The 26,765-nt window shown below is 48.4% G+C and overlaps 1 protein-coding gene across 5 annotated transcripts in view; it reads left to right on the top strand.

Annotated features, from left to right (window-relative positions):
- Positions 1 to 25,156, top strand: part of LRRC74A (leucine rich repeat containing 74A) — a 49,510-nt gene extending 24,354 nt beyond the window's left edge. For 2 of the 5 annotated variants that reach the window (XM_043556698.1, XM_043556700.1), the window contains exons 6-14: positions 3,594 to 3,643; positions 4,012 to 4,093; positions 8,870 to 8,955; positions 9,394 to 9,588; positions 12,796 to 12,891; positions 15,907 to 16,053; positions 18,364 to 18,471; positions 18,607 to 18,689; positions 22,485 to 25,156. In XM_043556698.1, the coding sequence (XP_043412633.1) occupies positions 3,594 to 3,643; positions 4,012 to 4,093; positions 8,870 to 8,955; positions 9,394 to 9,588; positions 12,796 to 12,891; positions 15,907 to 16,053; positions 18,364 to 18,471; positions 18,607 to 18,689; positions 22,485 to 22,611 (974 nt within the window). In that variant the 3' untranslated portion in view covers positions 22,612 to 25,156. Of the gene's footprint in view, positions 1 to 3,593; positions 3,644 to 4,011; positions 4,094 to 8,869; positions 8,956 to 9,393; positions 9,589 to 12,795; positions 12,892 to 15,906; positions 16,054 to 18,363; positions 18,472 to 18,606; positions 18,690 to 21,041 lie in introns of all 5 variants that reach the window. The other 3 variants (XM_043556699.1, XM_043556701.1, XM_043556702.1) reach the window with 3 other exon arrangements.
- The last annotated feature ends 1,609 nt before the right edge of the window (positions 25,157 to 26,765 follow it).

Here is a 26,765-nt window from a genome sequence, read left to right on the forward strand (position 1 = left end):
CAAAATAGAATTTCTGGAAATGGCAAGTATATAATCCTTCAAACTAGAGACTCAATGGATACATTTAACAGCAAATTAGAATCGGGTGAATAAAATTAATGACGTTGAAAATCCTTTGCAGTACAGAAAGATAAAGATAGGGGGTGCCTGGGTGGCTCAGTCGGTTAAGTGACTTTGGCTCAGGTCATGATCTCTCAGCTCGTGAGTTCAAGCCCTGAGTCGGGCTCTGTGCTGACAGCTCAGAGCCTGGAGCCTGCTTCGGATTCTGTGTCTCCCTCTCTCTCTACCCCTAACCCACTCGCATTCTGTCTCTTGTCTCTCTCAAAAATAAATAAACGTTAAAAAAAATTTTTTATGTTTAAATAATTTATTTTATCTTATAAAAGATATTTTATGTTTAAATATTTTTATTTATTTATTTATTTATTTATTTATTTATTTTATGTTTAAATAATTTATTTTATCTTATAAAAGATAAAAAAATATATAAAAGGATGAGGAACTCCTGGCTGGCTCAGATGGTAGACCATGTGACTCTTGATCTTGGGGTGGTGACTTTGAGCCCCACATTGGATGCAGAGATTACTTAAAAATAAAATCTTTCAAAAATTATATTAAAAGATTTTATTTTTAAGTAATCTCTGCATCTATCTATCTATATCTATATATAGATATGTATATAGACATATCTCTCTCTATATATATATATATAGAGAGAGAGAGAGAGAGAGAGAGACCCAACAGAGCTCATTGGAGTTCCAGAAGAAGAGAATGGATGAGCAGTGATATCTAAGCAAACAATAGCTGACATGTCCTGAATTGCTGAATTCTCAGATGCAGGAATCCTAGTGAGTCCTTCATAAGGTAAATAAAAAGAAATCCACCCCTGAATATATCATAGAAAAAACATCTAAAATAAAAAGATCTTAAAAGTATCCAGAGAGAAAATGCAAAAATAGAGTTTGTGTAATTTTTAATATAAATGTTATGACATATCAGGTTCTCTTCTCCAATTTCCTCTTTTTCACTCTAAATATATCTTCTATTTCTATGACATAGCAAATAGATTTATCTCATTCTCTGGAACAGCTGGATAGTATTCCATGGGATGGATATAGCATAGTTTATCTAACCTCTCTCCATTTGTGTGTGTATGGAAGGGGCACATTTCCGGTTTTTCAATCTTTCAAATAATTTTTAAAGAACTTTCTTGTACTTGCAACTTTTGGACATATGTTCTAGTATTTCTAGATAGACACCCAAGAGCAAAATTACGGAATATAAAAAGATACACCTATTTTTCTGAAGTTGAAAAAGAATTTCCAAATCTCCCCTCCAGAAGACCATGCCAGGGGCGCCTAGCTGCCTCAGTCAGGAGAGTGTGTGACTCTTGATCTCAGGGTTGTGAGTTTGAGCCCCACGTTGGGTGTAGAGATAACTTTTAAAAACGGCCTAGGGGTGCCTGGGTGGCTCAGTCAGTTACGCATCTGACTCTTGATTTCGGCTCAGGTCATGATCTCGTGTTTCGTGGGATGGAGCCCTGCATGAGGCTGTGTGCTGATAGCAAGGAGCCTGCTTGGGAGACTCTCTCCCTTTCTCTCTCTCTCTCTGCCCCTCCCCTGCTCACCCTTTTTCTCAAAATAAATAAACATTTGAAAAAAAAAAAAAAGAAGATGGTACCAGGTTACAGTTCTACAATGAACTGTTTTCTGTTTCCCTGTACTATGTCCGTTTTGGCTATCAGCAAGTTATCTGTGAATCAGAATGATTAAATGTGTGGATGTTGAGGTCAGCGCTTGGGTCCAAATTTCAAGCACTGGGTTTACCTCTGTTTCTTCAAGTCTTTTTTTTTCTTCCTCAATAAAGTCCTTTGCTTTTATTCCATTAGAAATCCTGCACATTTCATATCAGCCCCAGGTGTTTTATCATTTTATTCCTGTGTGAACAGAATGTTTTTTCTATCATATATTCTAAGTGGTTATTACTGATATGTCTGGCAGCTCTTAATTTCTGTACATTGATCCTATGTCCAGTGACTTTATTGAATTATCTTATTAGTTCTAACATTCTGTCAGTTAATTTTCTTGGATTATTTAGGCAGGCGATCATGTCTGTAAATTATGGGAGTTTTGTCTCTTCTTTCCAATAGCTGCAGCTCCTAATGATTTTTCTAGTCGGCATTGGCTAACACCTCTAATATAACATTAAATAATACAGAAAGCTCTGTAAAAATACAAATTACCCAGCCCTATCCCAGACTGCTGAATCAGAATCTTGAAAGGGAGGGGTTTGGGAATCTGTATTTTATCAGCCTTCCCAAATGACTCTGTTACTGCCAGCTCCGTACTATTTGTAACCACTGATGTAAACACAACAATTTGAATAGCTAATAACCTAATTTTACACATTGACTAGCTTATTGTCTCGTTTTATTGCACGGGTACAAACGCAACCAAGAAGCATTTGTGTCTAGGTGGACTCATTCATTCATTCAGGAAGCATTTACTGAGCACCTATCATGTGCCAGGCACGATTTAGGTGCTAGAGATACAAAGACTATTAAGGGTTTAAAGAAGAAATTTGGGGATAAGTCTCTATATCATTTATTTCCCAGAAATCGCATATATTTTCCAGAAATCTTTTAAACTATTCAGCAGGGCTGGGGTGAGAGTAAGATAAGGAAGGCACACACCTCGATCACAGAACTCAAGGGGCTCAAAAAAGTCAGTAACTAAGTAAATGATATCCTGTTGCAGTATTTGTCAAAGTCAAAAATAATGCGAAAAATGCCTGTGGTGAACAAAATATCCACACTTTAAATATAAAATAGGATCCAACAGGGACAGGTTATTGGTGAGGTGAGTGAGGCCTAACCATTCAAGTACAGGGTCAGATCCTGCCTTTATTTAAAAATTTTGAGGGGCGCCTGGGTGGCTCAGTCAGTTAAGCATCTGACTCTTGATTTCACCTCAGGTCATGATCTCACGGTTAGTGGCTTTGAGCCCCCACGTTGGCGGGCTCTGTGCTGGTAGCTCAGAGCCTGCGTGGGATTCTTTCTCTCCCTTTCTCTCTGCCCCTCCCCTGGTCACACACACACTCTCTCTCAAGATAAATAAGTGAACGTTAAAAAAAATACAATTTTGTTCATCATAGATGTCTTGCATTAGTTTTGACTTTTACAAATATTAAGACGTTACTCCCTGTGATTACGGGGCTTAGATTTTGCACACAAAGGGAGTGCCTCACTTGTGCCTCTCTGGTCATGGCCCTGCCGCTGCGTATTTTTCATAATGTTACAGAATTTAGGCGCTAAGCTAGGGGTTGATGCTACCAGTGGGGGCACAGGGCATGCTGTACTGACTTCTGGAACTCCCCGAGCTATCATGGCAGAGAAAGGAAGGGATGTTAAAGGGGATGGCAAATAGTTGCCCTCTTTTCTCTTGTTTTCTTCTGTGTCCATATATTTGCTTTAAGCACTTGCCACCTTTCCTGTGGCTGATGGTTGCAAAGGGGAGAGACTGGCAGGGCTAGAATGCAGGAGGGTGAGGGAGCCCTAGTCTGGACAGCATTGCAAACACCCACCTTCACTACAGGAAATAACTTCAAGGACGAATCCGCAGAGCTGTTCTGCCAAGCCTTCTCGGTAAGTAACAAGGGGGCGGGGGCAACCCAGCCCTGTGGGGGATGGCCCTGGGAGATGTGGGGGATCTGGAGGGTGTATAGAGAAGTGAGGTCACTTGAATGTTTAGGGAGCTGGTGAGTGGCTGAACTCTGCCGATCCTGACCAAAACGCAGCAGAGGGAGGGCTGTTTGGATGGGATTAGACCCTCCTAGCAGTCACCGACGGTTAAACAAAAAAATGCACAAGAAGTCATCTTCAGTCTAAAAACTCTAGTCCGCCCGATTTTTGGTGTGTGGGAGCCCTCCATCACAACGCCCTGAGATAAGAGAGGTATTTGCGGTCACATAAAAGACAAAAATCACCTCTCTCTGCACCGTTTCTCTCTCCAGGCCAATTACCGAATTAAGACACTGGATCTCAGCCACAACGAGTTCTCTGATAAGGGAGGAGAACACCTGGGGCAGATGCTGGGTGAGTCCCCCACGGGGGGAAGGGGCCAGCCTAGGAGAGGGCACTCGGCAGACAGTCACCTGTCAGAGCTGCATCTCCTGGTTTTTATTGTTATTGAACGTTCTGGTTATAAAAAGTGATGTAAACCACACCCCAAATACATTTAAAGTGGAGCGAGCACCTAGATGCGGGAAGTAAAACTTTAAAATGATTAGAAAAACAGGGGTGCCTGGGTGGCTCAGTTGTGGCTCAGGTTATGATCTCACAGTTGATGAGTGTGAGCCCCGCGTCAGGCTCACTGCTGTCGGCATGTCAGTGCAGAGCCCACATCAGATCCTCTGTCCCCCTCTCGTTCTGCCCCTTTGCCACTCATGCTCTCTCTCAAATAACTAAACAAATAAAACATTTTTTAAAAACTATAAAATGGGGGCGCCTGGGTGGCGCAGTCGGTTAAGCGTCCGACTTCAGCCAGGTCACGATCTCGCGGTCCGTGAGTTCGAGCCCCGCGTCGGGCTCTGGGCTGATGGCTCAGAGCCTGGAGCCTGTTTCCGATTCTGTGTCTCCCTCTCTCTCTGCCCTTCCCCCGTTCATGCTCTGTCTCTCTCTGTCCCAAAAATAAATAAACGTTGAAAAAAAAAATTTAAAAACTATAAAATGACTAGAAAAACATAACTTGCTGACCTCAAGGAAGCAAAGGATTATTAAATATGCACAGTGGGCACAAACTGTAACAAAAAATGATTCATTTACTTGACAACAATAAGTTTAAAACTTATTTATGATAAAAGATTGGGCAATGTTAAAAGATAAGCAACAGAAAATAGATACTTGCAGTATTTGTATAATATAAAAAATTTGTCTTTAGAATATTGATAAAAGATCCTACAGATCCATGACAATGATAAATACTCCCAATAAAACAATGGTCAAGGCCTATGGACAGTGAAAACAGAAAGCCAAATTCCTAAGCTCTTTAGTAATTAGAGGAATGCAAAACAAACAAAAGATTCCCCTTGTCATCTACCGAAGCTGCAGAAATTTCAAGTGAGAGAACATCCAGTGAAGTAAACACAAGGGAGAAATAAGAACTCTCTGAAGCTGCTAGGTAAAGGCACTTTGGAGATTAGTTTGACAGTATTTAGTGAAATTAGAAATGTATTCTTTGATATAGCAATTCACCTGTGCATGTCTCGAAGCTCTCACACGTACGCAGAGAGAGATGTCCGAGGAGGTTCACTGCAGATTTGTTATAAAATTTCAAGAAAGAAAGAAAGAAAGAAAGAAAGAAAGAAAGAAAGAAAGAAAAGAAAGAACCTAAGTGTTCATTCCTGGGGAAGTTAGTAGGGGGGGGGTGGTCATTATGAGCAAAGGAGATGCTACTTTAGGTGGAGGAGTGAGAAAAAGCCCTACAGGGAAGGTGGCTTTTTGCTGAAACCTGAATATCAAAGAAGAGTCAGCCATGCTAAGTTCCAGAAGCACAGCATTCCAGGCGGAAAGAACAGACTGGGGGGGGGGGGGGGGGGGAACCCTGTGGCTGCAGCAGAGCAGGGGAAGGGAATGGAAGGAGGAGGTCACCAAGGTGGCCTGCAGCCGCTAAGGTCGGGCTTTGTGGGCCATGAGGTGCATGAAATCTGGATTTTATTCTCCATGTGCTGAGAAGTCATTGAAGGATGTTAATGCAGGGGAGTGACATGGCTTGATTTGCAGTTCCTCTAAGGAACTGTTTTGTGAAGTTTTACGCAGTTTTATGAAGAACACAACTGAAGACAACCAGACTCTTAAATACAGAGAACAAACTGGTGGCTGCCAGGAGCAGCAGGGGGGCGGGGGGGGGGGCGAGGAAGGGGGGGCATGGGTGAAATAGGCAAAGCAGATTAAGAGGTACAAACTTCCAGTTCTTGGAGATGAAAAGTGTAACATAGAGAATATTGTCAACAGTACTGTAATAGCATTGTTTGGCGACAGATGGTGATACACTTACGGTGGTAAATGCTATGTATAGAATTGTTGAATCAATACATTGTACACCTGAAACTAACATAACATTGTATGTTAATGACGCTTAAAAAAAAGAACGGAAGAAGGGAGGCCAGTTAGGAGGCTAATGCCGTAGTCCAGGCAAGACAGGACAATAGCTGGAGCTGAGGGAGGAGGTAGTAATAGAGAGGAGTGAATGGATCCAGACTTACTTTGGAAGTAAAGCCAAACCCACTTGCTGATGTGCAGAACGAAGGAAAGGGAGAAAGATAGATGCCTGGTTATTTTGTTTCAGGAACTGGTTGGAGGAAAAACTCAGGGAGTAACAGGTATGGAGGGACATGAGTCAGGAGCCAAAATTCCCATTTTGGCCATGCGATGTTTGTGTTGCCTGTTTGACATCTACATGGAGACACCTGATTTGTTATATGGGTTTAGAGCTTGGTGAGCAGGTCAGGACTGGAGATACGCATCTGGGAGTTATAGGCATTCCAATGCATTTAAAACCACAGGGCGAGATGAGATCCTGGCAAGGAGTGTGGATAGAGTTGAGAAGGCAGCCGTCCCATCGCTGCCTGGGTCACTCTGACACTTTTAGGTGTACCAGAGGTGGGGAGGAGGAACCTGAGCAGGAGTGGTCAGTCAAGGAGGGGGAAGGTGAAGTATCCAGGAGCCAAGTAAGGGATTCTTTCAAGAACGGGGACATCTTCGGCGGGGTCAAGTGTTGCTTAGTGGTTAAATAAGATGAGGTCAGAAAAGCGACCACAGGACTCGTCAACATGGAGATAATTGGTGACCTTGACAAGTGCCTTGAGTGTGGAGACCCGCCCCCAGGGGGTGGAGTTGAAAATGGGACGCAAAAAAGTGAAAGGCAACGTGGGCACCTGCAGAAGCCCCACTGAGACGAGGCTGCGCCAGAAAGATGGGTGATTTGAGGGCAGGAAGGTTCCCAAGGATGGAAGATGCTGATAGGAAGGGAAGGAAGATACGCGTCTGGGGAAGGATGGGGAGATGGTGGCAGGAGCAGAATCCGTGAAAAGGCTGGCAGCCACGGAGACTGGAACCGACAGGCAGGGCGCAGCGCTAATAGAGCGAGGAGAAGGAGCGAGCATGCGGGGGCGGGGAGTCTGTCCTGTCAGAAGGGGGGAGCTCTTCCATCTCTCTGCTGCCACCCCCTCAGTGATGTGTGAACAGCACCTTCCTGGAGAGAGGGCTCAGGCCGGCAGGTTTGAGGGAAGGAGCAAGTCTGCAAGCATTATGGGGCAATTTGAGTCTATCTGAAAACTGATTCTTAAATATTCTAAAACTAAATTTTAGGGGTGCCCGGCTGGCTCAGTTGGAACCTGCAGTTCTTGATCTCGGGGTTGTAAATTCAATCCCCATGTTGTGTCTAGAGATTACTTAAAAATAAAATCTTAAAAAAAAAAATCTAAATTTTAAAACAACTTTTTCTAATGTTTATTTGTTTTGAAAGAGAGAGAGAGAGAGAGAGAGAGAGAGCGCGCACGTTTGAGCATGCCCCAGGAAGCTGGGAAGGAGCAGACAGGGTCTGAAGCAGGCTCCCCGCTGGCAGCATAGAGCCTGATGGGCTCCAGTTCACAAACGGCAAGATCGTCAAGAGCTGAAGTTGGTTCCTGAGTTCAAGCCCCGCATTGGGCTCTGTGCTGACAGTCCAGAGCCTGGAGCTTGCTTCGGATTCTGTGTCTCCCTCTCTCTCTTCCCCTCCCCGGTTTGCACACACACACACTCTCTCTCTCTCAAAAACAAAAAAACATTAAAAAGGGAGAGAGAGAATGAGGGAGAGGATGAAGGCAGGAGAAAGTTTGTTCTCAAAATAAGATATGGTGTTCACTTTATGCAAAGTAGCTCCTGGTTGTTGACACAAGAGACCCACAACCAGCACACAGGGCACTGACCATCGAGAAGAAAACAGAGTAAGGCATCGTCCTGGGTCTGAGGGTTGAAGGCCATGCCTCCCACCCAGTAAAACGTCAGGAGTGCTTCAGCGTCTTTCCAACAGTGTCCTCAGCATATCCGCCCTCCCCAATAAAAATAACGATGATGATGTGTTTCCACATGATGTTTTCCCCAACCCTCCACAGCACATAAGGAAAAATATTTTTAAGTTAAAAAGTTCTATGCAAGTTAAAACGTCTGTGCAAGTCAGCTTCTAGACAAGCCTGATGCTGCAGCACTTACAAGTGATAGTGTCCCGAAAGCTTTCTGGAGCCACCTCTGCTCCTGAAGTTCTCCAGGAAAAACACATCACGTGGGGTCATATGCCCTGCCCACCACAGCCTCCCTCCCTAAATACAACCCCTGTTCTCCATGCTCTCTCTTCCTAGTTTAATGGTTGCACAACATTCTACCAAATGGATGTTTATTCTGTACTTTACCCTTCCCCTGTGAGTCATGAATGTTACTTTTATAAGTGATGCCATGATAAACACCTGATAAATCACTCTTCTCATATCCTGCACTGTCTCCTTAGGAAGAGCCTCAGGGTGATATTGCTGTGTGAGGGGGCTCACACAGTCTGATAGCAAAATGTCTGTGACCACCTCACATTTGCCAAATTGTGGCAATTTGCTTGCCCCCTGCGATACGGGAGTATGATTATTTGACTACATTACTGCAAACACTGGGAATCATCTTACAATTTGGGGTTTAAATGAATAATGGAAAAATTATTGCCCCAGCGTTTTACTTTGAGTGAGTATTGAGTAGTCCTTATTCCCCAATGTCATGGCTATCTGTCAGCTCTGAGAGTGGGTTCTCTGGGATTTGGGGCATGCTGAGATGATTCCCTCCCTCCTCTAGCCCTCAATATAGGACTCCAGTCACTGGATCTGAGCTGGAATCAGTTCCACACACGGGGAGCTGTGGCCTTGTGCAATGGTCTCCGGGTAAGTCTCTCTCTGGCAGTGGTGTGTTGAAACCAGTGAGGATGGTCACGGTTTTGCATCCCACCATCTTGAACCTCTTCCTCATGACCCCCCTGATGAGTACACACTGAGCTCTCATCAAGTGCTTTCACGTTGTTAGCATCCCTCCCCAATTCCTGGATGTGCCTTCTTCTTTAGGATAAATCCTACTTCAGCAGATTCACCTTGCTGGGGTCTTGGTGTCATCTTTGGGGATACTTCAAGAGGGCAGTTTAATTAAGGGGTAAAGAATGACCAGACTCTGACTCCCCCCACTGGGAGGGATCTGACTGAGCTCTCCCTCCTGGGGACCACTGAGCACCCAGTCTGGATGGCAGCAGGGGAGAGAAACCAGGGCCTCTTGGCTGGGTGAGTCACATGCAACCTTGATGCTGGTGCTGTTCTTTTTCCTCCCCGGAGGCTAATGTAACCCTGCAGAAACTGGATCTCTCTATGAACGGCTTTGGGAACGAGGGGGCTACGGCCCTGGGAGAGGTCCTCAGGCTCAACAACTCCCTGGTCTACATAGACGTCAGCAGCAATGACATCAGCAACGAAGGAGTCATCAAAATCAGCAAAGGACTGGAGTTCAATGAGAGCCTCAAAGTTCTGAAGGTAAAGTCTTTACTTAAGCTGGGGATGGGCCACTTTGTGTGTGTGTCCATGTGCATGTGTGCACGCCCATGCTTCTGTGTGCGTCCGTGTTTCCATGGCACCCACGTGTCCACGCTTGTGTGCCTGCATCCGTGTATGTATCTGTGTGCACACCCATGCATCTGTGTGTGTGCATCCACGTGTTTATGTGTGTTCATCTGTGTGTGTGCATCCATGTGTGTGTCTGTGCATCCTTGTGCCCATGTGTGTGTATCAGTGCGTGTCCCCGTGTCCTTGTGCATCCACGCATCCGTGTGTGTGTATGTGTGTATCTGTGGGGGGAGGGTGGGGAGAGCAGGGTGATGGAGTTGCATATTGCTGGAGAGAATCATTGGGAAAATTCACCTTATGTTTCACATGTGCGTAGGTTCTTGACTGTCTCTCTCCTGTAAACCTAATGTCACCCTCTGCTGTCACCAGGTGCATGATGTCAACTCCTAACCAGTCTTCCTTCCTCCCATCTGGGTCTCCTCCAGACTCTGCTTCACTCTGAAGCCAGAGTGTGTGTTTTGAGCATAAGTCTGACTTCCACCCCCCCCCCATCTAGTCCCCTCCAGCTTAGACTCCCCACTCCGTGGCCTCCTGTGGTGCAAATCCAGTTCTCTCACCCCGGTGTGCTTCTCCAGCCTCAGTTTACCCCATGCTCTCCCTTGTTGTCCAGCTACGGCCTCGGGGGTTTCTTTCAAGATTCTTCCTTACACTCTCACTTCAGTGACTAGTTGACTGGTCACCTCCACCGGTGTGAGAGCTTCCTGAGAGCGAACACTGTGTTTGGTCCTGCCCATTACTATTCCCCCGGGCCTAGCTTAGTGCTGGGCCTATAGGAGATGCCTGATGAATGTCAGCTAAGTGAATGAGTGGATCCACCTTTCATTTTAAGTTGATTGGCTTATAGACGCTAATGTATAACATGGCAGCTCCTGGGTCGTTGGAAAACAGAAGAAAGATGAGGACTTCCACTACCGGTTCCCCTTTCTGGGGCTCCTGCCGTGAGCCAGGGGCAGACAGGTGGTTTGCTGCTGGCTCACAGCCCGACCCTCCGACGTGCGCTCCACTAGCTCCCCTGTCAGATGAGAAAGCTGAGGCTCTGTGACTTGCTCGGGTGATGTGGCTCGAGAGGCAAGGAAGTCAGCCTTGCCAGGCTTCCCCGCTGCAGTTCAAATTCCTCAAGATGTGGGGGCGGTGCGGGAGGGCCACAGGTGTGGGGGTGCTGGTGGAGAAGGACAGGAGTTAGAAATCAGCGATAGGGCGCCTGGGTAGCTCAGTCGGTTAAGCATCTGACTTCGGCTCATGGTGGTTTACAAGTTTGAGCCCCACGTCAGGCTCTGTGCTGACAGCTCGGAGCCTGGAGCCTGCTTCAGATTCTCTCTCTCTCTCTCTCTCTCTCTGTCTGCCTTTCCCCCACTTATGCTCGCTCTCTCTCTCTCTCAAAAATAAATAAAAACATTTAAAAATTAAAAAAAAAAAAGAAAGAAAGAAAGAAATCAGCAACAATGAGCTGCCATCCGAGAGGACAAGCACCTTAGAGCTGCGAAAAGGAAGTCAGATTGCCAGCACTGGAGGGAGCATGGTGACTGTCTAGTGACCGTGAGAGCTGGGAACGAGGCCTGACCAGAGCAGGAGGAGGAGTAACTCAGAGAAGAGAGACTGACGCAGCCTGCCAGTGGCTCAGCCTCCGTGGAACCGTGAAGCCAAGGAAAGTGCAGAGAACCTGCATCTTCCAAGATTGAAAGGTTGCCTCAACAAAATGGCAATAGGGATTTTCTCTAATTGGTGGCGGTACTGGTGACTTTAACCTTTTTTTCTACCTCTTTTTGGATTTTTTCTATAATGACCATGCATCATTGTTTAAATGTTTAAACACGTTGTCCGGTGTTTAAATATACTTAAAATTTGTAAATGTTTTAAAATGAAAGAAAAAAAAATTATTGATTTATTTTTATTTTTTAAATAGGCTCCATGCCCAATGTGGGGCTCGAACTCATAACCCCAAGATCAAGAGTCACACGCTCTACTGACTGAGCCAGGCTCGCACCCCAAGAAAAAGGTTTTAAACACATCAAGTGCCACCCTCCTTTCCCTACTCTTGGAAAAATAATGATGTTCCCAGGGAAGGGAGTCAAGCAAAGGATTCTAGAAGCTAAGCCCTACGAAGTCTGTGTTTTCACTCTGGAATCCATCAGAGCCTGGGAGACACCTGACACATAGTAGATACTCAAAGTTTTGGCTGCCTCATCAAGAAGCCACCCGGTGGAAAGCCTTCAACAGTATTAACTAACATTCGTTTGCTGCTTACTATGTACCAAGCACTCTCTTGAATACTTTGCTTGAATTGATTTATTGGATCCTCAGAGTAGCCCTAAGTGATAGGTGCCCAGTGGCCAGGGAAATAACTCAAGGCCAGAAAGCTAGTAAGCAGAGCCACTGGGGTCTATGTTCCTTGCTGTGAACCACCACACCAAGTTTCATTGGCTCCCAGCCCCGTTGGAATAATGCCCTGAGTGCTTAGCTAAGTCCACATGGTCCCTGTGATCTGGCCCAGCCCCGTTCTGTGGCCTCGTTCTTTCTGCTCCTGCTCATGAAATGTTTGCTATTGCCCAAACACCTCTGCACCTTTGCACTTGCCTCCCCTTTGCCTTCTTTGGTGCATCTCATTCCCTCCTCTGGTCCTAGCCCTGCTTCTTCAGACCAGAATAATCCCTATTAGACCCGCAAGGCTTAGCTCCAGTGTCCCCTCCACTGTACCAGATGCCCCTTTCCTTGCTCCTGCAGTACCAGTGTGTACCTCTCTGTCACTGCCCTCACCACACGTCTGATGCCATGTGCTTGTTTGCCTGTGTCCCCCTGTAGAGTGTAAGCTACGTGAGGGCAGAGACCTTGTCACATCTGCCTGTGCATCCCTTAGCACTCAACCCAGCAACCGGCACATGGCAGGCCTCTAATAAATGTTTGCTGGATGGATGGATGGATGGATGGATGGATGGATGAGCAGTGAGATGGGTAGGTGGATGGATGACTGGACAAACAGACAGGGAGACAGATGCCTACAGAGGAGTCTGGGGGGAAGATAGAGATTACGATTTGATGGGAAGAAATGGAAGCCACACTCTGAGCCAGGCTCTCCTATAGCCAGCTCATCCTCCTTCTGTCTCGCCCCTCCTCCCACAGCTTTTCCTGAACCCTGTGAGTATGGATGGGGCTACGTTACTTATCCTGTCCATCAAGAGGAACCCCAAATCCAAGATGGAGGAGATTGACATTTCTGTAAGTGATTAGATCGTGGTTGCTTGCACCAGGGAGCATGCCAGGTACCACGGCCACGCTATGTTGGCAGGTGCCAACAGCTCTGTCCCCTCATGGGCCTCACACAAATACTCCATGAAAAGGTCACTCCTTCTGGAGTACGACTTGGCCTTCTCTTGGGGTCCTTTTAATAGGAGTAGCCGTTCGGTCAATAACATTGTGGTGTGAAATCATTTACCAGATCCTGATGGGTCTAAGAGCAGAAACACCAGAATCAAAGGTGAGAGGCCCGCAGAACAGAATTTGTTCACTGCCACCTTTGCTGATGGACAGCCCTGGGCCCCAGAATGGTCCAGAATCATAGAACTTTTAACTTTTTTGGTATTGATGGATTGATTGATTTAGAGAGCATGCATGAGCATGTGCAAGTGGGGGAGGGGCAGAGAGAGAGGGAGAGAGAGAATCCCAGGCAGGCTTTGCACTGACAGCACAGAGCCCAATGCGGGACTCAAACTCATGAACCGTAAGATTGTGACTTGAGCCGGAGTTGGATGCTTAACTGACTGAGCCACCTAGACGCCCCCAGAATCACAGAACTTTTAGAATCTGAGTCCTAAAACATGTAATAACTTGTATTCTTATTTCGTGACTTGGCTGACTGAGTAGAATTTGAGGGTAAGGCCCCCTGGTGGAGGAGGAAGGCCTGAGGAGGTGACTTCACTGGACCAGGTATTCTTGCCTGAATCCTCAGAGAGGTGGTAGCTGGTAAAAACAATACCCTAGACCCGCCCGCCACTTTATACGGTTTCCCTCCAAAGGGATTTTATAGGCTTCGGCTCATTTGATCCTTCTCAGGGAGGCAGGTAGAGTGCACCCATGTCCTAGAGTTGTTCAAAGCACGCAAATGTATTGTCTCACCGTCCTGTAAACCAAAGCCCAAGATCAAGGTCGTGGTAGAACTGGTTCCTTCAGAGGACCACGAGGAAGAATGCGTGCTGTGCTCCTGCCAGCTCCTGGTGGTTTGGTGGCAATCTGTGGTGTTCCTCGGCTTGGTGGGAGCATCGTCTTGATTTCTGTCTTTAGCTTCAAATGGCGCTCTCCCCGCGTGCACGTCTGTCTCTGTATTCAAATGCCCCTTTTTATAAGGACACAGTCATATTGGATTAGGGCCCACCTTAATGACCTCATCTTAACTTGATCATCTGAAAAGACCCTATTTCCTAATAAGGTCACATTCACAGGTTCCCAAGGGTTAGGACTTCAACATCTTTTTTTTTTTTAATCTTTAATTATTTTTGAGAGAGAGAGAGACAGAGCATGAGCAGGGGAGGGACAGAGAGAGAGGGAGACCCAGAATCCGAAGCAGGCTCCAGGCTCTGAGCTGTCAGCCCAGAGCCCGATGCGGGGCTCAAACTCACAGACCACAAGATCATGACCTGAGCCGAAGTCGGACGCTTAACCGACTGAGCCACCCAGGCGCCCCAGGACTTCAGCATCTTTTTGATGGGAACACAATTCAACCCATAACGAGAACTTTCCCTCATTTTCCCATTTTACATACAGGGAAACTGAAACAGAGAGGTTGGATCACTTGCCCAGGAATACACAGCAAGTGAAAAGCACAACAAAGAGTAAAGCCGAGGCTTCTGCCTCCTACTCTAGTGCAGTGTTAAAAGTCTTGTTGTGTTATTTTAAAGCCACACAAATAATGACGTTTTGCCAAGATTTTAATGCCTTACAATTATATCAGTGATGATACTTTGAATATTTAAACCCAAACACCTTGGAACTCAAATAATAAGTAAAATTTGGACTTAGGTTTGCCACAGATTATAAAACATTAGAAAAACATACCTGCTTTTCTTTTCAGTCTATCCCCTGGTCCAGTCGGTTTCTCCTTAGGGGGCTTCTCTCTACACTCATCCTACAGCTCTGACCTTGTACCCCTGAGGCTGCCTTAGCTCCCACCCCACCCTGCCTCTGGGTCTCAGTTATGTGTCCAGATTTTGTTGGCATTTGCTCTCCCTCCTTCCCCCCGCCCCCAGGGCAGGTTGGAAGGCGTGGAGTCAGGCACTCTCTTGGTGTCTGAGGGAACGTTAGAAATGGTGCTGTTTCAGCCCCGGATGGCACAGAAACCCACAAGCTGGGATCACACTGGCATTTTGTCACAGGTTCCCAAGGGTTAGGACTTCAACATCTACCTACCAGGACAGACAGGTCTGAATTAGACTTTTCCTTCTCTTTTATCATCTCTCCTGATGTAACTCTAAACAGCGTTGGAATTCCTTCACTGCTTCTAGAACTTTCTCTAGAATATCTACAAATCAGGTTGAGGGAAGCCGTCAGCCCTTTAGCATGAGTTTCATTATTTGAAGTGGCAGAAGATGGTCAGAACCACATCTGAGGAGTGAAGCAGGCTGACTGAACCAGTGAAGGCCCAGTTTGGTCAAACACTGCTTCATAGACCATGTCTTCTCCTGTGGCCTATAACCCAGCTCTGAGGGCACTTCCAAAAGGGGAGTTCCCCATGGGTTTTGAGCCAGGACAGGGTGGTTGGAATGAGGGATGCTCGTCCAGGGCACCTGCTCCCAACACCAACACTGGTGTAGAAATGGACATTTTAGGACATTTGCCTCAGGACCAGTCTCCTAACCCCTTAGCTGTGTCTCATCTGTCCCATGCAGACACCGATGCTCGCCATCTAAGAGCAGAGCCGAGCTGACCGTGTGTGACACAGGCTGCTGGCACTCGACTAGGACATCTGATCACACTCATGTGCAAACTTTACAAGTCAAATCACAAGCCCTAGGAAAGATGAACTCTCCCAGTCTAGAAGCAGCACTGCAGAACAAGCTGGAGAAGACCAAACAAAAACAAACAAACGAAAAACAAAAAACGAAAAAAAAAAACCTCTCTGCCTTTGGCTTGGATGGGGCGCCTGGTCTGCAGGGGGGTGGGGGATGGGCGTGGGGGTGGAGATGTTACAACAGCGGGCGATGCCTTCCTCACGATGGGTCCCCTCTCTCCCCTCCTCAGAATGTGCTGGTGTCTGAGCAGTTCGTAAAAATATTGGATGGGGTGTGTGCCATCCACCCCCAGCTGGACGTGACGTACAAGGCAGTGCAAGGCTTCTCTGCCAAGAAAGAGCTGCTCTTGTGGACAAACCCCATGAAACTGATCCAGGTGAGCCCTTGCTTTCCTCTGAGACCCCAAGGACCAGCGTCTCCCCTCCCCCGAAGTGTCTGCACAGTCCTCTCTGACAAGGAATGTCTCAGACATGGAATACTCCCTGTGGATGTTGGGTCCCCTCAGCAGGAAGAGGGGATCTGGGATCTGGGTGAAGAGGGAGGGGCTTGGAACAGGATGGTTTCCACCAGCCAGGCTCCTCCACCTGTTAATGTGCGGCTGAAGGCAAGTCGCTGTGCTCTCTGTGCCCCGTCTCTTCACCTGGAAAATGGGCATAATGATAGGACTCACCCCGGGAGGGCTGCTGTGAAGATTCAATTCTACAACACACAAGAAGTGCTTAGAGCAATGCCTGGCCAATAATAAGCGCCCAACAAATGCCAGCTCTTTCCAATAGCCAGTAAGGATGCCAAGACACCCCTGTGGTGAAGACAGTGGTTTGGTGGCTCCAGCTAAAGTGGGACCCTCAGATCCTTTATATCTAGTGGTGACCTGCCCCTGGCTCTAGTCTTAGATCACAGGAGGCAGAGAAAACCATGGAAATGAAAACCCAGACAATTTTAGAGCTGCCAGGGAGCTCCTCTGGTCTGACCACCTCACAGAGTAGCGCCCAGCCCAGGCTGGTGTTCCCATGCCTGGCTCTCACTGGAGGCAGAGTTGACAGGGAAGCTGGATACAGACCGCTTGCTACCTGGGGTGATACCCATGCAGATGCAGATTCTAGAGGACATGTGCCGCTGGGGCTACCTCCTGCCCCTTGGTTGGTCTGCTCTGTGCCTCAGTTTCCAGGACTAAACAGAAGAGCTCTGCATGGCAATTATTGTGTGGAAAGTTCTAGAAGGCAAGGGGGGTATCGAGTACCTTCACAAGTCAGATGACATCAGATGGAACCGAGGGGACACCTGTTTTGCAAGGGGAGGAAGATGATGCAGGGAATAGGAATGGAGATCTCGGATGGAAAGCAGGGGCCCCACCCCTGCTTAAAACAGCATAGAAATCTCTAGGGATCTCATAAGACTCTCAGATTAGAAACCGAGCCAGATATGCGATGTAAAACACAGTCCTTCCCCTCTGGGGAGAGGGAACAGGCAACAATCTGGTTGCAAAGATGGGACAGATGCAGTAACTTCTCATAGAAAGCATCATACGATAAATAATAAATGAGTGACCAAGGCAACAAATACCATCTGAATCCAGATTAGAGGCCACTGTGGGATTAGGCAAACAGAAAGGGACATGTCCTGGGGAAGGGTCTTGAAGAGCAAGAAAGAATTCAGGTCAGTGACAGTGACAGGGAGGGAGTTCTGGGGAGAGGGGGTTCCCACTAGCAGAGGAGCAGAGCAGGGTGCACACAGTGTGCTTGGGAGATGGGAACAGAACCATGTGGCTCCAGCAGGAGAACCGTGTGGTTCCAGGCTCCTGCAAAGCCTGGAAGTCAAGGCTACCCAGAGAGGCTGGGGCTAAATGTGGCGGTCCTCAGATTCTAGGCTCAGGGCTGGGGTTGGATTCCACAGGGAGCGGGAGCCAGCTACAGTTGCTGAGCAGTGGGTAAGGTGAATCCGGTAGGACCAAAGAGTAACCTTTCAGGCAATGGGGAGGGAAATAAACTGAAGGGGGTAAATATGAGAGTGGGAATGCTAATGAAGGCACTATGGTAGTATTCTCCATGTGCTAACTAGTATTCTAGAATGGTGCCTTGCCTGAGGATAGCAGTGGAAGTGGAGGGACAGATGTAGGAGATCCCCTAATGGAGAAGCTCCAGGATTTGGTAAATGGCTGGGCACATGGTGCATGTGGGCAAGTATGCATATGTGTATGTGTGTGTGTGTGTGTGTGTGTGTGTGTGTGTGTGTGCTGGGAGAAGGGAGGCCTGTGATGATAGGAGAGAGCCAATGACAACTCCAAAACGTCAAGCCCAAGGGACTAAAATAAAGGTGGTGACGCTGCCACCACAGGGAGGTCTTCTGTAGCCCCACCCTCTCCACCTACCCATCCCCCCTGGTTCCCGGAAATTCAGCCCCACAAGATTTCCCCCTGTTTCTCTGCACTAGCTCTCACTCAGCTCCAGGCCTGTGCACGTGCAGGTTCCTCTGCCTGGAACCCCCTTCTTCCTGTCCTCAGTGTCGTACTCATTCCTACTCTTTCTCTAGGTCTCTATTCAAGTTCACCTCCTTGGGCCTGCCAGGTCTGGGAGCCTGGGCCACCTTTTGGCGGAAGGTGGCAGTGGAGGGTGGGGATGGGGTGGGGTGTTGTTAATAGATGTTACAAAGTCAAGTATTTGCTTCCGGTGTCTCCGGTTTCTCTCAGAGCTATGCAGACCAGCACCAAATCACGGTCATAGACTTCTTCAAGAGCTTGAACCCTAATGGAAAAATGATGATGTCTGTGGGTGACTTCCGGAAAGCTATGATACAGGTGTGCTGAACCCTAGTGGCAACAGCCAGTGTGGGGTGTGTGTGTGTGTGTGTGTGTGTGTGTGTGTGTGTTTAGGCCTGGGAAGGGGTAGGCAGAGAGCTCCATTGACTTTGCATGTTCCATCCACTTCTTCAGCAGGACAAGGTCCCTATGAACCTGTACCAAGTCAGGGAGCTGATAAAGAAGCTGGCTGAGAAGACAGGCATGGTGAACTTCAGGTCAGTCTAGGCCCAGCGCCCATCTTATCCTGCTTCTGCCCCAGGCAGGCCCCCAGTTCTCTATAAGGCGTCCCGGTGGTGTCTACATTTGATCAGGTACAGCCTCCCCTGAAGCAACTGGCCGCGCCCTCCCTGGCTTCCGAGGCTGGCCCCACTGTCTGCCCTCCTCCTCAACTTCCAATTCACCCTCCCAGCAGAGCTGCAGCCTCAACCGTGTGCTGTTGGCTGTGGGACCAGATTCTGGGGACACAGTGTCAAAGCCAAGTAGGAGGGGACGTAACAGAGCACGTGGGTAGGCCCTGGCGTGGTGAGAGGTCTGTGGCAGGTGCCTGGGTAGCTCAAAGAAGAGGATTACTCGGGCAAGAAGCAAGTGCGGAAGCGTGAGCCTCACGTGGCTGGGAAACTGCAGCCACTCAGCTCTGCTGTGGCCTAGGGGATGATGCCGTTGTGACTTGGGCTCAATTCCTTAAAGAGACAGGAAAGGGCCTGTGTAACAGTAAGAACTGTAAGAACACCTGTGAGCCCCTACCTCGGGCCAAGCACTCTGTGGGGTCCCAAACCTGCCCAGGTGCCTGACGCTGTCATCGCCCATATGTGGCCCAGGTGCCCGGCACTGTCATGACCCATATGTGGCCCAGGTGCCCGGTTCTGTCATCACCTGTACACAGTGAAGGATGAAGGCTCCCAACTGACCCAGCAACCTCTTGTCTTAGACGCCAGTCCTTAGGGAGCTCTATCAGAGGGACCCCCCTCTGGTCCTGCCCCCCGAGCCTCCCCACCCTGTACCTCTGTCCTGTGCCCTCTTCAATACTTGCCACGGGGAGAAGCCAGGGCAAAGATAGGAAAGGCAGCCGGACCCATCTGCACACCTTGCTTCTAGGGAGGGGGCAGCTCTTCACAGGGCTCTTAGTCTCCAAGTCTTTACAATGGGGTGTAACCACAGCACCCAAGCGGCTTTGTAAGGATAGAGTAGGGACAATGTGCGTAAGAGGCTGGCACACGTCACCCAGCAAGGGGGCTCGTTCTGAAGATGTCTCAGGCTTGCACGTCCCCCACACCGCATCTCTGTCCTGAAACTCCCCACCTGCCCCCCCTAAAGTGGTGCTTGTTGTCCTTGGGAAGCTGGTGGGAAGTGCCCAGGCAGAGGCCAAGAGACCAGGTTCCAGGTCCAGCAAACCCTTCAGCTTTGCAGATGAGGTCAAGTGGCCATCAAGAGGCAATACTGGGGTCTGGGTCCCCGTGTCTTGGGAACTGAGGGGGCGGTCTCTCGTGAGCACCTCAAATTGTCCCTCAGCTCTATTCCCATTGAAGAGCAGAGCGGTCATTTTTATTGTTGCGTGAATTTTTTATTTTCATTTTTGTTACAAATAATATCTACTTGCAAAAATTCTAAATCCACAGAAGTATAGCAAGAAGAAAGTGAAGGTTCTTTTTTTGTCTCTTCTCCACGGTACATGCTGCCTCCCATGAACAGTCCCAGCGCACATTTCCATGCCTTTCCCATACTTGCCATCGAGTGTGCATGTGTGCGTGCACACGTGAGTGTGTGTGGTGTCGTGGTTTAAAACGTGGGCTCTGAGGCCAGACTGCCTGAGTTCCAAGCCCAGCTCCACTCCTGTGCAAGTTACCCAATCTCCGTAAGCTTCAATTTCCCCATCTGTACCGTGGAGCTAATAATAGTACCCATGGCATCGGAGCTTTTGAGGAGTAAATGGATTAATGCCTATAAAGCATTTAGAACATTACCTGGCATGTGCTAGGCTCTGAGTACACATATGTTTTATTATACATTATTGTACCCTCACACTGACAAACACACGGTTTCTTGTTTATCCTAAATAGAATCATGCTATCACGTTCCTCTGAATTTGCTCTGCCTTCCAGTATGTCTTGGCAATCTTTCCGTGTTTGTGCATTTAGATCCATCTCAGTCTTTTTTAACTGCCGCATGCTATTTCATAGCACAGAAGTCTCCTTATTTATCTCATTGTTAGGGACATTTAAATTATTTCCATTGTTTTGCTACTACAAATAATACTATAACCAGCATCCTTTTGTAGATGGTGTTTGCCCACACATGTTTCTCTAACAAGGTGGAGCGGATCCAGGGCAATCTCTGGGCCAAAGGGTGTGCACATTCTAAATTTCAGTCTACTGCTAAACCCTTCCTTGCCAATGGCAAAAACCGATTCTTCTGCCCCCTCCCCGGGCTGACACCAAAACTTACCCATGTTCAACCCTCCTGCTGCGATGGGTTTACAAATGATCCTGCTTGGATTTGAGTCTGCCTAAACACTCCCTTCAATCAGACGGCATTGGCACTCAGCATTATCCCCTTACCTTTCAAACCAGTTTCCTAAAAACAGAGAAGCGGTAAGCAACAAGTCTGGTCTGAAAAGAAGTCGCCGCGACGGAGAGGTCCTGGCAAGTCGATTGGTGGCATTCAGGAGGCGAAGATCTGTTCTGAAACCTCCGTAGACAAACACCAAGGCCAGACTGCGAGCGAGCCAATAAAGTCTGCCTGGGTCCCCATGTCTCTGGGCTGCAGGTGGCGTGCCCCCGCCCCCCCGCAACTGGAGCAGCGCCTTTGGTTTTGGCGACCAGCAGGGGGCGCATCCTTGATGGCCTTAGTAGGAGCCTGAAGACAAATTGGGAATGCAATGGCGTTGCTAGGCAGCAGGAAAAGAGCAGTGGGGGGGGGGGGGGGTGTTGGAGATCAGTGCACAAAGGCAGTCATCCTAGTAAATGTAAACTGTATCCAGGAGAGAGATTTTGGAGACGCGGGAGGCAGTGGAGAGGGAGCAGATGCTCAGGAACAAGGACGTGGGGCGGGGGGGGGGGGGGGGGGGGTGCTTTAGAAGCAAATGCTGAGGGGTCATGTGGAGAGAGCCCAGGATGGGAGACAGAGAGACCTGGCATGTAGTCATAGCCCGGCGCCACCTCGCCACCTGAGCGTGGAGCCTTACACTTCCATCGGAAAAAAGTAGGACAGCCGAAATTAAGGCTTCCCAATCTGTTCTGGGAATCTACTGTTCTACATTTCTTTTTTAAATTCCTTGGAAGCTAAGGAGACACGAATTGCTGAGCACAAGAGCAGGGATAGTCAAGAACAGCATGCGCTGAGCAGGTGCGGGGATGGGTAACTGGCGGGTTCTGATTAGCCCCGCCAGTCGTCTCTGTGGATGCACAAGGGCAGGGACTGAATCACGCATCTCTGTACCACCGCACAGTGCCTGACACATAGGAGATGCTCAATAAAGACCTATGAGGTGAACAAACACATTCACCTGGCAATTTTGGGGGGCAAGTGGTGGAAAAGTGGGAAAGTTTGGGGGTGACCAGGAACCGACCCTTTAGAGCCCTGATGTGTGACGCATGCTGAAACGGCATCTCGGAATCCAGTCACTGCCTTTGGCTTTCCCTTTGCTTCACCAGGGCTGGAGCGGAGGCTGAGGCCTCTCTGCCCATGTGGCAGAATCATTATTTGAAATAATTTATACCCCCTCCCCGCAGTGCATTTTCCCCTTTCCCTTCCTTATTCAAGGTCTTAGCCTGAAGTTGAATTTCCATTAATTGGGTGACAGAGGGGCTCAGAGTCAAAATTAGGATAATAAGAGAAAATAAAGAAATGCACTAAGGGGTTCGTGGGCTGAAACTCACATCTCTCATACTTGTCAGGGTATGTAGATGTCTTTGACCCCACAAATAAATCGAATCCCCTTAAAATCAGGAGCCGTGTCATTTAGGTTTATTGTAATCTATAAATTTCCCCCCACCAAGTCTCTTGTCCAATAGCTGCTGGTGTCTGGGTGGACCCCTGAGGATTATGAAGCCAGGGAGTATCAAAAATTGTGGACTATGTTATGGATCAATAAAAACAGCAAAGTTTTCTCCAGATGCTTTTAATGTATCTCTTGCATAAAAATGAAAGGCAGCAATTTTCTGATCAAATGTTATGTTTTGTTTGGGTAGCTTTGAGAAAATTATGGAGATATAGGGAAGCTAAAATCCACCCCCTCGCCCCCAATCCTCCAGGCCAACCCTCAACATTACCAATCCCAAGAAAGTGAAGGACGACAGAGTCAAAACCTGCCTGCAACAGTCTGGGAACCTTCCCAAAGTTGGAGTAATTCTGACTAGTGGCCACTAGGTGTCAGGTCAGCTTCAAATTCCTGGTGAACACACCGCTTCCAGATCCTTACAGAACGCTTTGCAGCCTTTGTACTTTTTGTGATCTCCCAAACTTCTGCCCACCACCCCCCAAAAGCCCGACACATGAAATCTGAGCCCGGGAGTGTCCAGCAGCCTGACACTTGGGCAAACCTCTCCAACGCTCAATGTCCTCGTTGTGAATTGCGGTTTCTAACAGGGAACTTTGCACCCGTGCTGTGAGGCAGAAAATCAGGGGTGGGCGGGTAAAAACTCCGTAAATATTCAGTCCCCTCCCCCAGTCAGTCCACCCTGGAGCCCCGCAAAACCGCAAGAGGAGACAGTGTTTCATTTGGATAGGACTGCACGAGGAATTCATCCTCTATCAGCTTGCCCAGTCTGGAGGCTGGTGGGCGGGAGCTGCAAGCCCAAGGTGGAGGTAGAGGAATCTTGCAAAGTAGGAGAGGCCAGCGGGTCAAAATGACCCAGAGGCATTGGACTACGTGCCCAGCACTGAAGGTCAGGCTGCAAGCGAGGGAATCAGCACCTGGCTGTGCCCCTCCTAACCTGCCCTAACTCGGTGAGCGTCATGTGGTAGCTTTTTGTTCCTCACAGAAACCCGGTGCAGGAAGAGTTTATTATCCTATTTTACAGTTGGGGAAACGGATGCATGGAGAAGTTAAGCATGTCACTCAAGCTTTCTTGCTAGTAAGTGGGGAGGCGGAGATTCAGGCCCTAACAATATAGCTCTGGCTCCCTGGGGTCTTAACCACTGTGCTTCCCTGCCCCCTGCGGCTTCTGTGCAGCAGCTCCACATCCAGACCGGGAGTTTAAATGCACTTACTCTGTCTACACTGTGTCTACAACAGAGTGAGGAACAACTAGATTGATAAGCAAGCACGAGCTGCAGGCCAGGAGGGAGGCAAAGGCGGAAGATACTGTTCTAGTGTGGCTGATTGCTGAAGGTCAGGTTGACAGGTCGTCCCTGCTCCCAGTATTGATCAGAAATTGTGCCAGGGGAGGTAGGATGGGAGGACAGAAGGAAGCACATGGAAAGCTCTGTGCACCCGCGTCATAAAGCAGTTAAGCATACGGGGTTCTGGCACCGGACATTTTGAGGTTTGAATTGCGCCTGGCTTTTCCACTTAGCAGCTTTGTGACTTTGAGCCACTCAACCTTTCTGAATCTCAGTTTCCTCACCCGTCAATAGAAATGATAATGGCTCCCCTCCCCCACAATTTAATGAGATTGTGCCGAAGAAACCCAAGGCCTAGCATACAATAAGTGCTTCCTAGAAGGATGACCTCATCACAGTGGCTTTCCTTTCCGAGAGGTGGGGGGAGGGGAGGCCTAGGTCCTGCAGGGCACAAGAGGGGCCACACCAAGCAGCCATCTTTGAAATATCTAAGTACTGGGCCTTTGAAACATCATGGGAAGCATTCTCATCTCAGGGTTTGGTTTAAGGCTTGCATCAAATCAAAAGAATTCGTCCAGAATCTTAGGAATTAGAGGGAGGAGGGCGGACCAGGGACTAGCAGCGCCATGTGGACAACGCAGGGGACACGGTAAAGAGCTGGCATTTTTCTTGGCTGCTGAGGTCCGAACCCCTCTTCCTGGGCTGGGAATGCCTCACCTCGGGGGAGGGGTGGCTGTGACTTGCAGCCGGGACCTAGGATCACACCTCCACCAGACGCTCAGAATGAGAATCCAGAGCTAGCATCCCCAAAAACCAAAGGCCACAGTGAATTCTCTCTAACAGCTGCAACACGGCAGCTGGATGTGTGGCCTCAGAGCGGTGGCGAGACTGATGCGGGAAACACAGGCAAATGAAAACTTAAATTCCCTTACGACCTACAGCCCATCAACAAGTCCTTGACACAGGCAGAGTGACATTCGCCAGGAACTCTGCTGCCTCAATGCGATACTTTGCTAAAGGCAAAAGGCAATCTTAGCCTACTTCCCAGAATCCTCTAAGTCTACTTTAACATATAAAAATTCCTTTAGAAACTTCCTTTATCTCTACTCCCCCCCCCAAATATATGTTAACCATCATCCTCCAAGCATATAGCCCATTGACAGACATCTGAAGGGCCTCATGACTGTTTACTAAACAGTAATAACTGACCTTTTCCTAACAGCAGCTAGCCCCCTCAGAGTCCTGGAAACCTTGCTTCCCAAATACGTTGGAGAATTACTCTATCCCTAACCCCCTCCCAACCTGAAGGAATATATTCAGTCACCCGTCACAACCCAGCACAGTTCTTTCTGCCCACGGGTCCTGTCCCCGTGCTTTAATAAAGCCACCTTTTCGCACCAAAGATGTCTCAAGAATTATTTCCTGGCCGTCAGCTCCAAACCCCGACATTTCCACATCAGTACTGGTGGGATGGGCCAGGATACAGAACCCGCGGCTGGGCGGGGTGAGCTGCAGGGTTGCTGTGTGGCCACAGTGGCAGCTGCAGTGTCCTCGAGGGACCAGGCTGCTTTGCCAAGCGGGGGCTCTGGATTGGTTTTGTTTTGATTTGTTTTGTTTTAAGCAAAAGAAAACAATGATTGGCAAGGCAAGCCTGCGACCTAAATCCTGGCTGCGGACCAGTGGCCTTGAACTGCAGGAAGGGAACAGTTCTCCTTCAGGAAGCAGACATCCTGGAGGGGGAGGGGGACCAGGAGGCTGGGAGGCCCACCTTGAGGCCCAGTGGTGCCTTTAAAGAGGGTCCATGGTGTGACCCTGGGAAGACTGCTTTTGCTGTCTGGCCACCACCTTAGGGAGTCTGTGGATCAGCTGGAGGAGGGCTGACCAGCTGGCTGCCATGGTGGCCAGGATGAGTAAGACAAAACTCCTGTGTATATGTGTGTGTGTGTGTGTGTGTACACGCATTGTAGTATAAATCAACATACCACGTTTTTCTCCCAGACTGCTACCAAGCCTTAAAAACCCTTGGGGGCCACCTGCATGGCTCAGTCCGTTAAGCGTCTGGCTCTTTTTTTTTTTTTTGTAATGTTTATTTATTTTTGAGAGAGAGAGAGACAGAGACAGAACGCGAGCAGAGGAGGGGCAGAAAGAGAGGGAGACACAGAATCCGAAGCAGGCTCCAGGCTCTGAGCTGTCAGCACAGAGCTTGACATGGGGCTCGAACTCACAAATAGCGAAATCATGACCTGGGTCGAAGTTGGACACTTAACTGAGCCAACCGGGCGCCAAGCGTCAGGCTCTTGATTTCAGCTCAGATCATGATTTCAGGATTGTGGATAGAGCCCTCATGGGGCTGAGTGCTGATAGCGTGGAGTCTGCTTGGGATGCTCTCTCTGTCTCTCAAAATAAATAAACATTTATCAAAAAGAAAAGAGTCTCATTTTTAAAAGTAACTAAAAAAATAAAAACCCTTGGAACTTCCTGAGTGGCCAGACTGTCTTTGTTATGCTAATGAGGGCTGAGTGGGCCCTTAGATTGCTCAGGGATGCTGGTAGCTGGGAAAGACCAACCTGGGAGTAGAGATGGTTAGAGATTGAGTTCAAGCACGCAGCCAGTGTGCAATCCTGCCTCCCTAGAGTTAACTCCAGTGGAAAGTCTGGACAGCGCCGCTCAGGGGAGCTTCCCGGGAGGTGAACACCTGGATGTCCTGGGGTGGGAGGGCGTGGAAGCTCTCTGCACCCCCTTTCAGGGCTTGCCCTGCACACACCTCCATTTGCCTGACCCTGAGCCAGATCCTTTCTAATAAAACTATACTCATGATCATAGCACTTTCCGTGAGTTCTGTGGATTGTTCCAGTGAGTTATCAAACCCGAGGGAGTCCTGGGAACCCCCCTCACCCCGTTGTAGCTGGCAGATCAGAAGTGCAGATATCCCAGGGGACCCCATTGCAGCTGGCATCTGAAGTAGTCTGTAGGGGACTGAGCCCTTCACCTGTGGACTCCAAAGCTCACTC

The sequence above is a fragment of the Prionailurus bengalensis genome, chromosome B3 (assembly GCF_016509475.1).
Source record: "Prionailurus bengalensis isolate Pbe53 chromosome B3, Fcat_Pben_1.1_paternal_pri, whole genome shotgun sequence".
In the NCBI taxonomy this organism is placed as follows: domain Eukaryota; kingdom Metazoa; phylum Chordata; class Mammalia; order Carnivora; family Felidae; genus Prionailurus; species Prionailurus bengalensis.